The sequence below is a fragment of the Quercus lobata genome, chromosome 6 (assembly GCF_001633185.2).
Source record: "Quercus lobata isolate SW786 chromosome 6, ValleyOak3.0 Primary Assembly, whole genome shotgun sequence".
Classification (NCBI taxonomy): domain Eukaryota; kingdom Viridiplantae; phylum Streptophyta; class Magnoliopsida; order Fagales; family Fagaceae; genus Quercus; species Quercus lobata.
Window position 1 is genome coordinate 15,538,880 of NC_044909.1, and position 15,758 is coordinate 15,554,637.

The 15,758-nt window shown below is 32.5% G+C and overlaps 1 protein-coding gene across 1 annotated transcript; it reads left to right on the top strand.

Annotated features, from left to right (window-relative positions):
• The first annotated feature begins 5,636 nt into the window (after positions 1–5,636).
• On the top strand, positions 5,637–12,942 carry LOC115993669 (protein SIEVE ELEMENT OCCLUSION B-like). The gene is made up of 7 exons (XM_031117615.1): positions 5,637–5,938; positions 6,482–6,574; positions 6,707–7,152; positions 7,266–7,360; positions 7,480–7,610; positions 11,446–11,904; positions 12,058–12,942. The coding sequence occupies exons 1-7, from the start codon at positions 5,735–5,737 to the stop codon at positions 12,652–12,654; spliced, it is 2,025 nt and encodes a 674-aa protein (XP_030973475.1). The 5' UTR covers positions 5,637–5,734; the 3' UTR covers positions 12,655–12,942.
• Positions 12,943–15,758: the final 2,816 nt, after the last annotated feature.

Here is a 15,758-nt window from a genome sequence, read left to right on the forward strand (position 1 = left end):
ATAAGAAAGGTATCATCCATCCATCCTATTCTGACAAAACGAGTCGGCATAGGATGGATGACAGAAAATTCTGTCAACAATTATTTAGAAATTATTGTTGACAAGTTATTTAAGAATGGACAATGAAGATTGAAGTAGTATAATATGGATGAGATTGTTTTACTTAAAATACAAAAAAAAAAAAAAAAAAAAGGAAAACTATGAATGAGATTGTGTTGACAACTTATTTTAGTTTTTCTACATTCTATCTTTTTCAAAAAACTTTTATTTTGGTGGATTTTGGTATAATATTTTTATTTCATTTTATTTTGACCAATAATAAATCGACATATTATTTATTATAAAAATATTGTGAACTTTTAATGCTTCTAATTGCCAAGAACTCACGTTTTTCACGTTTCCACCTCTATAGTCCGAAAATTGCAAGCATTATGCCACATGATGAAAGGTAGACTTATCATGTTTGTGCTTTAGGCTGCGTTTGAATTGGGTGAAAACCAATTTTAGAAATCAATTTCCAGAAAATCCATGTGTTTGGCTGTCACGGAAAACATTATTTTCCGGAAAATGATTTCCGGTTGACCACTAATTTCACCTTTGACTCGGAAATGAATTTCTCCACTCATTTTCACTTCAAAGGATTTCCGGAAAAAGAGAGAGAGAGAGAGAGAGAGAGTGCGCGCGCACGAGAGAGAGAGAGAGAGATCGCGCCGGATCGAGATCGCGCCGGATCGAGATCGCGATCGACGGCGCGATCTCGCGAACGACGATGTTCACGAGATCGCGTCGTCGATCAAGATCTCGCCTTCTCGAGATTGCGCCGGCGAGATCGCGACGTTGATCACGATCTCGCCTTCGCAAGATCGCGCCGGCGAGATCACGACGTTGATTGCGATCTCGGATCGCGATCGTTGATGATTTTTTTTATAGGTTGTGACTTGTGTTTTTCTGAATTTGTGTTTTCCTTCTTCTTTTCCAAACACCAGAAAATATTTTTCGGAAAATTTTTTGAAATGCAACCAAACACATTGAAATATTTTTCTTTTTCGAAAATTAGCATTTCCAAAAAATATGTATTTTTCGGAAAACGTTTTACAGCAACCAAACACAGCCTTAATTAGATCTAGGACCTCACCATTATACTTTGTCATCGTGACCGGTCTGGAAACTTTGGCCTCAAAGGTGATTATGACTCGAATTTATCATATGCTTGTGCTCCAATTGGCTCCCCCTATTTTCATTGTGCATGTCCTTCAAAGTTTGGCCTCCAAGGTGATTAATATCCCTCTAATTATTGCCAACTGCTAAGGTCACGTGGACATTTATGATTTACCTCCAATCTTTTCTTATCCACCTTTTTCTTGTTTCTTTCTAAAACAGTACACACATCTTTATATTCTCTTTTGAATTGTTTACGCTGTAGACAAAAGATGAATTGACATAAGATTAATTATATGTCGGATTAATAATAGTATATTGCTAGGCATGGAACATGCCACGTGCGCAAAAATCTGTGATATTTATTTTGCCCAGATATCTGTCGACCAAAAAAGAAAAACGTGCAACATGTGACACCAAGGCCCACATTAGAAGTGGTCCTATACTTTGCTTGAAGTTGAGAGAGAGATTTTCACTAGCTATCTACTTTGCGTACCCTTGAAGTTCAGAGAGATCTTCACTAGCTATCCCTTGTTATCTTTGAAGGAGACTCCAAATGCGTTGGTGTTATTTTTGTTTTAATCAATAATTAAGAGTAGGGGAATTTGAATATGCGTGTCTCTAACCATGAGGTAAAAGCTATGCAAGTTAAATTTTTTTTTTTTTTTAAAGTAATGTTACCATTATAAACTATTTTATAATATTTTTACAAATTATTGATGTGACAAATTCTTAATAGTTCTAATATGGATCAACCACTAATATCACATTTATATTTACTAATAGTTATTTGAAAATTACTAAAATCACATTAGCAGTTTGTAAAAATATTGTAAATTAGTTTGTATTTGTAGCATTACTCATTTTTTTCTTTATTAATACAAAAATTGTTCCGAGTAAACACATTACACAATAAATTTTAAAATTACAAATTGTTCATGGGAAATGTGTAAACTTTCCTTGGCCTATTATATTCTTTGAGAAGAATTGTAATTCCATTGCTGGTTGGTTAAAATTAGTGTCACAACGCAAGGAAAGACTCCCAAATGAAGAAAGAAGAAACTCCATATTATTTGTAGCAGTCTATTGCAACATAATATGGATGACAAGAAAGTAGAATGAGAAGTAACTAATCCCTTGTTTTTCATAAGAAAAACCAGTAAGTAAAACACAAATCGTTTAAAATCTTGGGAATCTCAAGGTGAGAAGGCATTTGAAAGTAACTCGTGGTACCCCCGTTACCCAATTTTGTAAAAATCAACTTTCATGTATGTTGTAATAAAGAAAAAAAACATGTTTAGCTGTCGTAGTCAGGAATAATAAAAGAGAAGTCATTTTTTCCTAAACCGAATTCACAAAAGACCAATATCGTATGGCCAGGTGAAAGGCAATTGGGAACAAATGGATTCTTAAAATTAAACACAAAGAGAACGGTTCAATAAAAAATTACAAAGCCTTGACTAGTGGCAAATGGCTACACCTAAATGAAGGCGTATTGACCACAAGGAAACCTTCTCACAAACTTGAATTGGAATTGTGCTAGATGGATGTTAAGGCAACATTTTCCAATGGAGAACTAAATTAGAAGATCTATATGGATCCGCCTGCTAGGTTTGAAGCCAAAGGTAAAGATAGCAAAGTGTGCAAGCACAAATGATCTATATATATATATATGTGTGTGTGTGTGTGTGGATTGAATTAATCATTTAGAAAGTGTTAATTGAGATTTTGATGAGTCATTATATTGTGCGAGTTTACTATGATCAAAGAAGATCATTGTGTCTACATAAAATGGTCTAAGGGAAGTTTTATTGTTATGTCATTGTATGTTGATGACATATTATTGGCACTAAGGACAAGAAAATAATTGTTGCCACCAAAGAGTGGTTGTCCTTTAATTTTGAGATGGAGAACATGGGTAAGGTAGATTATATCCTAGAGGTTAAAATCTTATGGGATTGCTCAAAGAAACTTAAGAAGAAAGTTATTTAGAATTTTCAAATGTGTAATTGCAAGTCCATAGAAATTCCTATAGCCAAAATGAGAGCTTAACACGAGCATCTGTCCTAAGACTCTAGATAGAAAAGTATAATGGCATGTACTCCTTATGCTAATATAGTTGTCAGCTTGATGTATGCTATGATATGTACTTTGCCTCGACATTCTCTATGTTTTTGGATTAGTAAGAATATTATAGTCCAACTCCGGACTTGCTCATTAGAATGTAGTTAAAAAATTATTGAGGAATTTTAAAGGAACAATGAACTATATACTTCATTATACTTTTTTATAAGGGTTTAGATTTATGCATGATTGCCTATAGAGATGTTGATTGGGGTAGTGACCTAGATGATCACAAATCCAACATTATTTCAGCTTAATTTCTTCCTTACAATAACAAGATCACATGAAATAGCAAGAAACAACTCTATATAAACTTATCGAATATGGAAGCAGAGTATGTAACTTGTTTAACAATCATTTATGAGGAAGTTTGATTTAGGGGCTTCTTCTAGCCTCTTGAGTCCATAAGGATACTTTAGATCTTGTGATGATTCATTGTGATAACACAACAACAATTGCCTATGCTAAGGATCCCAAGTATCATGGAAATACCTAACGTTCTATTATACGATATCACTACATTTAAGATATAGTTGCATACAAAGACTTGGTCTTGAAACACATTTTTATGAGTCATATGATTGTTGATCCCTTGACAAAGTCTATAGGAAGAGAGAGCAATCAAGTTTATGTTACAGGTCTAGAGTTACGTAAATTGTAATGTTATGTTGTTTTTTAACAAACCATATATTTTACTCTTTTTTGGGATGTTTTTTTTTAATATATATAATGTTATTCAATTCATAATAATTAAGTATGTTAGAACATACATATACCATGGAATTAAGTTTTGTGGTATGAAAGGTATATGTAGACAGGCTTAGATCGAATCGACTCACTTACGAGAGCGATCATTTTGGTGCTTGAGTAGCTAGCAAAGTTGAGACATTATGTTCTATGATAATTTCTAACATACATCAAATGCCTTCATTATTTGCTGTTGTCTTCTTGGTTTCATCACCTCCTTGGCCTTCTGGACGTACGCATCTCACATTTGAAGCTGGACCTCTATTTTTTTTATCTTCAAGATCGTATCCTTGTCAATAATTTTAGTTTCCACCAAGGTAGCGTTCACTTCCTGCCTTTTTCTTGTGATATTTAACAGAAAAGCTTTCTGTTTCTACTGGTCGATCAACTGTGGTGACACCTGGCTAAGAATTTAATTCTACTGTTAATTCTTGAAAAATCCGAGTATCATTAGATGGATTGGAGCAACAGATTGAAGAGTAATAAAAATTCTCTATAAAATAAATGCTCTACATTAATTTAAATTTTAAAAAATAGCTGTACATAATAAGATGAAAAAATAAAAAAGAAGAAACGGTATATATAAACCCAGATTAACGAATGCATTGAATAAATCATCGTTTGCAATGTTACTAGTGAAGGTCTTAAATCTTTGAATTACCAAAATTGCTCTACATAATATAATATGATAGTGGGTTCTAGTTAACTCAACTAGTAAAATTTTTAATGGTTGAATAAAAGATCTAGCCGAAGTTCAGTTTCCATCTACTCCAAAAATGTGTCTTGATCTGGTAATAAAGTGTACAATTATCAGATGCGGGCGCAATAGGTCGAAACTCTATATTAAAAAAAAAAAAAAAAAAAAAAAACCATATTAAGAATGCACTGTAAGTTAACATTGTCATTTTTAATGTTACTAGTGATATGAATTTAACTTGTCAATTTCTAAGAAAAAACCATTGTTTAAGGCGAATACAAATTCTCTATATCACTTTTTATGTTTCATTTTATATTTTATCAATTATAACTTGGCTATGCATTTGTTTAACTTTTCTTATGATATAACCAAATTTTAAAATGAAAAAAAAATTAAACACATGACAAATTATAATTGGTAGAATATAAAATGAAACATAAAAAATAATTCAACAAATTTGTATTCATTCAAGACCATCATGCCCGGTGGTTTGGATTATTGAATTGATTAAAGTCCGACAAACAAGTTCTAATAATTTGACTCAAGTGGTTTAGCCGTTTAGGACATCTTCTTATGTGCATTTTGATATTGAAATTCGAAATTTATGATTAAAGTAATATTGCACATGTTTAAAGTCACTATCTACATTCAACCATAATCATGGATAAAACTTTGTTTTTTTTTTTTTTTTTTTGTTTGGATAAGGCATGTATAAATCTTGTAAGTTTATCAAAATGGACCTCAAGAAAAGTTTTGTTTTTTATTTTTGGGTCCAAAAACGCACTTATTGTTTACCATACGTAAAGTGATTTTGATATAGACAAATGAGTACACACTTCATCGAGTCATGGCATCTCAGATAATTACCATTTACCCCTCTCATGGCTCTATAAAAATGGACGTACGCCTCGTAGTGCAATCACATAAGCCATTTTCCTTCTTGCCTTTACTATCCTAAGCCAAAAGAGCTCTGGTTCTAACCCATCTTCTTTTGTGTGACACAAAAACATGGCCAGCTTGGTCCGGCTAGGTTCTTCACAGCAAACCAATAAGAGTGGCCTGAGCTTGTTTACCTTGTCCGACCATGAGATCTTGAACCAAATTTATACAACCCATGTCCATGATGATGAAAAGTTTGATGTTGAATCTCTTTTCATCATCGTCGAGAACATCCTTAAGCGTGCCACTGTCGTCGTTGACAATATAGTGCTGGTATAGTACCAACTTTTTCTTTTTAAGAAAATGTTTAAATTTTGGGTCTGAATGTGGAAACTTGAAATGCACTAATGGAAACATAATTCCATCTTAATTTTTTTATTTTTTATTTTTACAGTTTTTAATACAGATTTTCAGCTGCTTAGTTAGCTAGTTGGTCCTACCATTTCAGTTTAGTTCAGTTAAATTTTTTATTTTTTTTTTTCCAGTTCGTTTATTTTTTATGACAAACAATAGTAAGACCATGATATCTCTCTTGGATTTTATGTGGGACTCAAATCTTAAGACACGTTGAAGAGGACATTTTCCATTGGACTCAAATTTTCCCATTGTCGTTGAAATGGCTTCAATTATTAGAGAACGTACAGGACATAGAGATGAGAGGAAGTCATTTTCAGTTTGAAGTTTTTGTGTTTTACCATTTTGTTTTTTTTTTGTTTTTTTTTTTTTTTTTGTGTAATTATAAATATTACATATCTCTTTCTCCTTTAAAAAAAAAAAAAAAATTTCCACTTCCTAATTACTGGGTATTAACTGCAGGGTACCCAAGCAACAGTTGAGCACTTGGAGGAGAAGATCCCAAAAGCAAGTTTTAGTCCACCAATATGTACACTCAAGAATATTTCCTGTGAGGTAATTACTAGTAGTTACACAACATTTTTTTTTTTTTTTTTTTCATTTTCCCTACTCAAAGTCTCTGATGGGTTATTATTTTTTTGAGTCACCCACATGAATATTTTTATAATGATGAATATAAAATTTCAGATGCAATGCAAGGCACCTGGGGAAGAAATTGCTCACAAAACGGCACTCTCAATACTCAGCAAATTGTCAAACTATTCCTGGGATGCAAAGGCAGTGTTGACACTTGCAGCTTTTGCTTTGGACTATGGGGAATTCTGGCTGCTTGCCCAGATTCAGTCATCGGACCAACTTGCCAAATCAGTAGGAACATTGAAGAGAGTACCTATCCTCCTAAAGCGCCCAACCCTGCAGAAACATAAGCAAGCACTTATTGAGCTTAACAATGTGATCAAAGCCACACTGGAAGTGATTGAGTGCATCTTTGAGTTAGAGAAGCTATCAAACCATGACATAAAAGATGTACCAGCATTATCAACAGGCGTGGAACATATCCCAGTTGATGTTTATTGGGCTATTGTGACTGTTGTAGCTAGCACCACTCAGCTTTGTTGCCTCATTAACGATGAGTACGTTCTAATCCAAGCCAAAAATACCTTTTTTTATTATTTTTAGAATGGAACTTTGTCTTACATGTTTTAGTTAAATAGTGGTATAAATGATTAAATCTCATTATTTTCAGGGAAAAGCGACCAGAACTATCCCCATTTTCTCAGAAACTCAATATCATTGTCACCAAGCTTAAGAGGCAGATAACAATTATCAGACAACAAATAGGTTAGATTTTTTTGGTTGTTTTACTTGTACAGATATATATATATATATATATATATATATATATGCAAGCTTCCTTGCATGCATTGAGTATAATGAGGAAAGATTTTGGTTAAATGCAGAGGAGTCAGAGGCTTACTGGAAGTTGGTAAAGGTTTTTCGAACCCCTACGGAGATCATGGAGGTATTTAAGGGACTGATCTATACCAAGGACAGTGTGCAGCCTCTCATTGATGGTTCTACTAAAAAACCGGTATGCACTAAATCAGAGACTGATTTAAAGGTTTTTTACACTCATTTTTTCATTTACTTGGCAGGAAAAAGAAAGAAAAAAACAAAGAACTTTTTGTTTTTACTAAATAAATAAATAAAGAACTTTTTGTTTTTACTAAATAAATAAATAAAAAAAGAACTTTTTGATTCCCCATGCACGATGTTAAAAAGTGAGCGAAGATGTTTGTTAAACATTTAAAACTACTCTAAAATTTCGAATTCAGGCTTCGTTTTTTGTTTTTTCGTGAATAAATCAGGCTTTGAAATCACCGCATATATGTCTAGTCTTCTTTTCATAATGTATTTTATCCGAAACCCTTGCACCCATGACCAAACGAAATCAAGGTTCAAATAATTTTACAGTTTCCGGAGTTAATTCCCCTAAAAGACTTCAGATTAAAGGCACTAGCATTAGGGGTATAAACACCCCAGTTGTTATTTTACATTCAAAACTTTAAAAATATTGTTCCATCTGGGTATGGTTCCTAAAAAATTTTAGAACCCATGAACAGTTTGTTTTTATATATAGAACCAACTGTTAACTTGGATGTAAAAAAATATTATTATTTTATTTGAGAAAGGTGAAGAGAGATAAAAGAAATGAAGGAAAAGAGAGAGAAACATGATTTTATTATTATTATTTTATATTGTAGTTTATTTTATTTATTGAGTTGTATATAAAAATAGAAACAATGATGTTGGATGAGTTATAAAATAAAATAGTAAAATAAATAAAGTAAATTTTGTAGTTGTAAAATAGAATTTTTTAGAATCCAGATGAAAATGCACTAAAAGAGTAAAAAAGAAAAAGAAGCTCATGGCCAATATGTGACAACTCAAGGGCACAACACAAGAAACAGAAAAGGACAGGAGTGGTGTGAGTGAAAATTATTATATTATAGGCTATGGCTGTAGAGAAATTATAAGGACCATATGGTGGATAAGTGATGTGGTCTATCATTTTACTAAAAAACTTTCAGTTGTTTAAAATTGTTTAAATAGAAATTAATTACTAACTTAACAATTTTAAACAAGTGAAGTTTTTTAGTGGAATAATGGATAAGTGACATAATTTATCAAAAAACTCTATAATTTCTCGTGGCTGTGGGGCTCATCATAGGCATGGGCCCGATATTTTTGTGCGAGGTTACCAACTCATAGGTGGTGGGGGTGAGAGTGATAACAAACTCTACATCTTTTGTTACACATTTTTTATTTTATTTTTTATAAATATTATTTTATTTGGCATATTGTAACTCTCACCTTTGCATAGATTCATCCATTTTTCCTTTCTTTTTTTTTTATTTCCATAGATTGTTACATTAAAATTGTGGTAAAATTATGATACAAAATGATGTGATCTTAAATTTTTTTCCCGAGAGCAAAACTCAAATGGAAAATAATGTTTGCATAACATTTGATAGGTTTTACAATCTCATTGAGGATTTTTTTTTTTTTTTTTGTTATTTAAAGGATTTAGTATTTTTTTTATTTAATTTTAGGTCATTAATATAAATATATATTTATATATATGTATATATTACAAGTATCAATATCCATATATTTCTAAATGTGAAAAGACCATATCTTTTTTTTTAACGAGAGAAGAAAAAATTCAGAAAAAAAAAAAAAAAAAAAAAAAAAAAAAAGAAGAGAAAGAGAGAAGAAAAAGACAATATCCATTGACTGTTTATTGTTGGCTAATAATAATGCTCATGGACCGTGTCGGGTCACAACTCATACGTGAATAATTAAGTGGGTTCAGTCTAGAATAATCGTACGGACTGCCAAAACTTTACGTGGACCGATTTGGTCCATTTGGAATGCCATAATAATAAATGTTGTTTTAGGTTTGGACTTTGGAGTTTGGAATGCCATAATAAATGTTATGAAAAATATTCATTATTTTACCAAACCCATTATTTTATCTAACCATTACATGTGAGTGATAGCCACTCCACTCGGAGTAAAATGTCTAATATATACATTTAGAATATATATTAATTATATATTTTAAGAAAATTTTATAAAAATTATCAAAATAATTATTTTTTATTTTTTTTTATAATAAAAATTTTAAAATAATTTACTAATGTATATATAAGGACCAGGGGCGGAGCTAGGATTTTTTGTTTGAGGGGGCCAAATTTTGTTACTAATATATTAGTCTCAAGTCAAAATAAACCATCACACTCAGGCATAAACGCGCATACACAAATATAAACATTAATATTTTGATACTAGAGTAGGTTATAATTTATAAATATATTGTATATAAAATTAATAACTTTCACATTTGTATATTCGCAAGATAATTTTTTAGGAGAATTTATCATGTTTTAAACTCCAATACTATACAAAAGCTGTCATTAAACATGTACAAAAAAACGAATTAGAGAAAATAAAAACTACCTTGTCTCTATAACTACTAGATCAATTGAAAAATTCTATTGATTTTTAAGAGCATCATTGGACTAACTCAAATATTTGGGGGGTAACTTCTATTTTTGTAGTTAAACATTTAAAATTTTTAAGACTTATACATAATATAAAATAATTTTTAAAAATTTGGGGGGGGGGGGGGGGGGGGGGGGCCATGGCCCCCCAAGCCTTGCTGTAGCTCCGCCGCAGATAAGGACACACATTTTACTACAGTATATCACCTAAACCGGATTGCTTTGATTTCCTGTCCGTGAAATTTGGCCTAATAGTAATACCCCTTTGTTTTTTCTTCAACCTTTTTGGGGGGTATGAAATTTATATATTTTTGCTCCGCGTAAATCAATGAGCACTGTCCTCAATAAATCATATAAAAGTCTATGAAGAGTCAATACATTTCAGCAACCTGTCCTGTCCTTTCAAATTTTCAATTACTAGAAAGAGGAGACGCACATGTGAGAATCTCTTATTTTTTTAATAAAGTTGGATAGAAAGATACAAATGTCTGCATGGGTTCTTCAAAAAAGTCTACAAGCTATAGAAGGCTAGAAACACTTTTTCAACCTGCTTGATATCGAGTATCCTGTGCAATTACCCCTTTCACTTCTTGCACACTATTTTTTTTTTTTTTTTAATACTAGTATAATCTATTTTATATAATAGATTATAATCGGTTATATATGACAGTATCATGTAGAATTGTAATTTTTTTGTCAATAATTTATTGTTTATCATGTAAAAATTGTTTATCATGTAAAACAAAATGTGTATGAAAGTGTGTGATATTAATAATATTTTTTTATCTTAAAAAAATAAACCTTGAAAAAATAACAGTCAAAAAAATAAATATGTATGAAAGTGTGTGATACTAATAGTACTTTCACGTATATTTTCTTTTCTGCCTTTTAAATTATGTGCATCGATGCATCAATTATGCAAAATAGTGCACGGAAAATTAGTGTAAGAAAATATTTTCCTAGATATGATTGTTTGATGTCGGAGTCTATGCTCTTTTACATCATGCATAAAATGGATATTCCATATTAAAGTATGAATATTGTGTGAATCATAATCTTCTTTCTACACTGGCATGGTACTTCGTTTGGGCAATGCTCTAATTTTCCCCCAACTTCTTAAAAGAGTGCATGTTTTTAAATATTTAATTATTTTGTAAATTTATGGAGTACTCTTAAAATTTTATCTACTACAAACAAATATAACTAATTTATAATACTTACACTTACCATACCATAAATTGTAGTTTGGCTGAACACAATGTGAAAATCGACAAGTCAAGAGTCATATCTTACATTTCATGTTTGAAATGAAGTGATAACACAAGTTTTTTAACACCTATAATTGTGTGGCACAAACAGGTTAACATTGACGTGTTGAAGAAGAAGAATGTCTTACTGTTCATTTCGAGTCTAGACATTACCGAAGAAGACATTTCAATTCTTAGACCAATTCATGATACTATTAAGAAGGAAGACCAGTATAAGATTGTGTGGATCCCAATTGTGGAGCAATGGACCAAGGAGTTGCAAAAGAAGTTTGAGATCTTGCGGTTTAAGATGCCATGGTATGTGTTGCAGTACTATTCACCAATAGCAGGCATTAGATTCATCAAGGAGAAGTGGCATTTCAAGGGCAAGCCCACCGTTGTGGTGTTGAACCATCAAGGGAAGGTGGAATGCGAGAATGCAATGCACATGATTAGGGTATGGGGAATTAAGGCCTACCCTTTCACTAGCACAGTAGAAGAAACTCTATCTGCTTCAAAGGAATGGATTGGATCCATTGGAACTGGAGTTCATCCAAGTGTTGACAACTGGGTAAAATCATTTAACCAATCTCTTAATGCACATGTGTGCTCGTGCGCGCACACGCACACGCATACATACAATCATACATGCATGCACATTTTGAGAAAAGTTTGTAATGTGCATTCGAATAATATTTACATTTGAAATATGTTGTTAAATCAGATTAAGGACCAAAAGTACATCTTTTTCTATGGAGGCAAAGACAACGAGTGGATCCAACAATTTACTAAAAGAGCAACTGCCCTTGCCAATGATCCAGTGATAAAGGAAGCAAGAATTTCCGTTGAGTTGCTCTGCGTCGGAAAGGGCACCAAAGGAGAAAACAATGTGGGAGTCCTTGGGCGATTTTGGACTGGTATTGAGAGCTTGTTCATTTCCAAGACTCAAAGGAAGACCGAGACAGACGCTGTGTCATTAGAAATCCAGAAATTGCTTTCTTACAAGAATGAGAGTGGGTGGGCTGTGCTCAGCAAAGGTTCAACCGTTGTACTCAGTGGGCATGGGACAACAATTTTGAAGGTCTTGGAGGACTTGGACAAATGGAAGGAGCTTGTGCGTGAAAAGGGCTTCGAAGTCATATTCAGAGAGTACCATAACAAGGTTCTTCACACTGCTCACATTTGTTGCCGAATTGACATTCCAAACACCAGTGGGAAAATACCAGAGAACATGAAATGCCCCGACTGTCCACGCATCATGGAAACATATATCAGCTTCAAGTGTTGCCACATTGATGGTACTGCCAATGGGTTGCATTAAGTGCCTACCTTTTCTTTGGATCACCTAGGGTTGCACTACTAGTACTAAATTAAATAACGTGGTTACGTTGGTAACCTTATGCTAGTAGCAAAAATGAGATGTGACATGCATGGGGTTTAAATATTTATGTTTTGGTGTGATGTGATCTGATGCCACTTTTGTATTGTACGTTATGACTTGTGTTGTTACCCTCTTCTGGTTTTGTGACTTCTGAGAAGGAGTGTGTGTAATCCTGCGGTATGGATGTTGCATTAACAAAAGTGGAATTCTTCTGGTTTTTACATTTTTCTACCATTTCTTTTGCTTTCTTCTAAAGTCTAATTCCTTATATTAATTGCTTCTTTTAGGGACTGTTTGGATTGAGAAGGAGGGAAGGAGTGCAAAAGAGAGTAGAATAAAGTTAGTCAAAAATTAGGCTGATTTTTTATTGAAATTACTGTATTGCACCTAAATTGAAATTACTATATTGCACCTAACTTCATTTGTTAGCTAAAGAAAAAAATGGGGGCTTTTTAGTCTTTTTATTTGTCAACTTTATGGCGCTGTCAAGTTTGTTGCTTTTTTGATGAAATCACCATCTTGACTCTAAGTACATGGGTAGGCTAAAAGTGTATGAGGGCCTTTTTGTCTTTTTATCTATTAACCCTAGAATGTAGATGCTTCTTGAATATTGCCGTCTGTGTCTTCCTTGTCATTTTGTTCAGCTACTCAGCTCCTTCACAGCCGCAACCAGGGAAGAGGGTTAATTTTTGGCTAATTTTACTCTACTCTTATCTGTTCTCCTTCACTTTCCCTCAATCAACACAAATCATTATGTACTTTAAGATCAAGTCTTACTATGGGTTCTACCACTTTTCACACAATAATAATAATAATAATAATAATAATAATAATAATAATAATAATAATAATAATAATAATAAATAAATAAATATTCTTGATGACATGCAGGATTGTCTTGCCTTCACATCATTAATTTTTTTTTTTTTAAATAATTGTTTATTTCATGGTTTTAAAAATTGGACTGATGAACGGCTGTACCGATTGAATTGGGAATTAGGCTGTGAATTGGGAATTAGTCATGGAATCGGTCCGGTAAAAACTAACATTTCAACCATAAAAACCATCGATTCAACCAAAAATGGAACATATTTTTGGTTCTTTGACTATTTTGGTTTTTAAAACTATGGTTTGTTTCTACTTATTCTAGTATTAGGGACATAATTGTGAGCGGAAATTCAATTGCAACAAGCTCCATAATAAAAAAGTCTATGGATTTAGAGCTGCATATGTCACATTAGTAAGTACTATAGAAGATATTAGTAGATTTAGAGTTATGTCTCTTGTATAAACTTCCATTTTATTATAAGGACTTTGTTTATCTTAGGATTGATAGGTGAAATTCTTCTAGAGTTTTCTTATTGTCGAAAAATTTGTTCCATTGGTTTTTTTTTGGATCGCCATCATTTGTCCTAGTATGATCTATTCTATGTGACTTAATCAATTGAGAATTATTGCATAATTGGAATAATTAACAACTTAATTGGTTAATCTTGGCACAACTGAGTCCTAAACCATAACATAGTGGAGTGGTTTTTTAACCGTTAGGTATTAATCAAAACTAGCCTCTTAGCACGCGTGAGGCTTTTCTATATTTTGAGTAAGGGTTAATTTAGAGCATTTATTATAATTTGGGATTACTACATTTTCCAATCACAAAAAAAAAAAAAAAAAAAAAAAAATCCTAGGGGTGTGATGAAAAATTATTTCACCACACATAATACTCATCACACCCCTAGGTTTTTTGTGATTGAAAAATATAGTAATTTCAAATTATAATTTATGCAAATTATTAACTTTTTCCCAAAAAAATAGAAGAGCCTATGAGCACGCGCTCAGAGGCTAGTAATATATAACAAAGATATATGTTAGCACCATTCATATACATATATCACACAAAATTATAATCTGTATTCACTAAGGTTAGGGATATTTATTTTGATGTAAAGACTATTAAATCACAAAATAAAACATACAAAAACTTATATGAATCCTTGATATTCAGCTGCATAAGTTCATTACATAGATGAATGAGTTGTTATGTGCATTATTGTCGAAGCACCTATATCCATTTTCAACCACCCCATCAACCAAAATATAGAAGAAAGAAGAGGAAGATGTGTCTTTAATTGTCTTTGAGAATTTGGCAGAGCAAATCCCAAATCGCCCTTCTTAATTTACCAGCAAATCAACCTATAAATAAATTAAAAAGTGAGTTACTAATAATATGGTCTTGGTTGCAAGAAAAAGAATCCTCAACAATTAACGAATAATAAATATTTCAAATTTCCATTCATTTTCCAAGGTTCCCAGTCACCTAAAAACAGCATAAATCCAAATTTCCAAAAAATAAAAAGAGAGTATTTTAATGCAATAAAAAAAATAAAGATATTAAAAATTGGAAACAAATTTAGTGAAGTTTTGAATAAAAAAAAAAGGAAAAGAAAATAGTTGAAAAATATGTGAAGGGAGTTTTTCATTTCGATCCTATAAATTATCTCTAAGTGTACCATTCTGTTGAATCCTAGTGCTGACTTTTTGTTTGAATTTTTTTCTACAACAGCAGAAACTTTTATTAAATTAAAGAAATTGTTAGGATTTTCACTTTTTAAAAATCCATTCTTATTTATGTTTAACCAACAAATATTTTTTGAAAGTATATTGTGGGGGGTAAAAGACCTGGAGACCCATGTGAATGTCTACATTTGGGCTAAGGGCCCAGCCCAAGGAAAGACCCCTCCTCGGCCATGAGGAGAATCCTTCTCGGCATGGATATAGTCGAGGACAAAGGAGGCAACCTGCCACTAGTGGTGACACTCCATATCGTACCACGGAGCAAGAAAAGTAATAAAGTAGAAAAGGACAATGGAGAAAAGGGAAGTGTTTAGGGAAAAGGCTACCATTATTGCGTCAATTGCCTTGTGCCTGACATGACCATACTTCCCTGTCCTTACAACCACTTCCAACGACTGGAGGGAAGGGCCAATGGGACAAGTACCTACCCTAGGGACCCCATTCAGGAGGAAGAAATCTACTATAAAAAG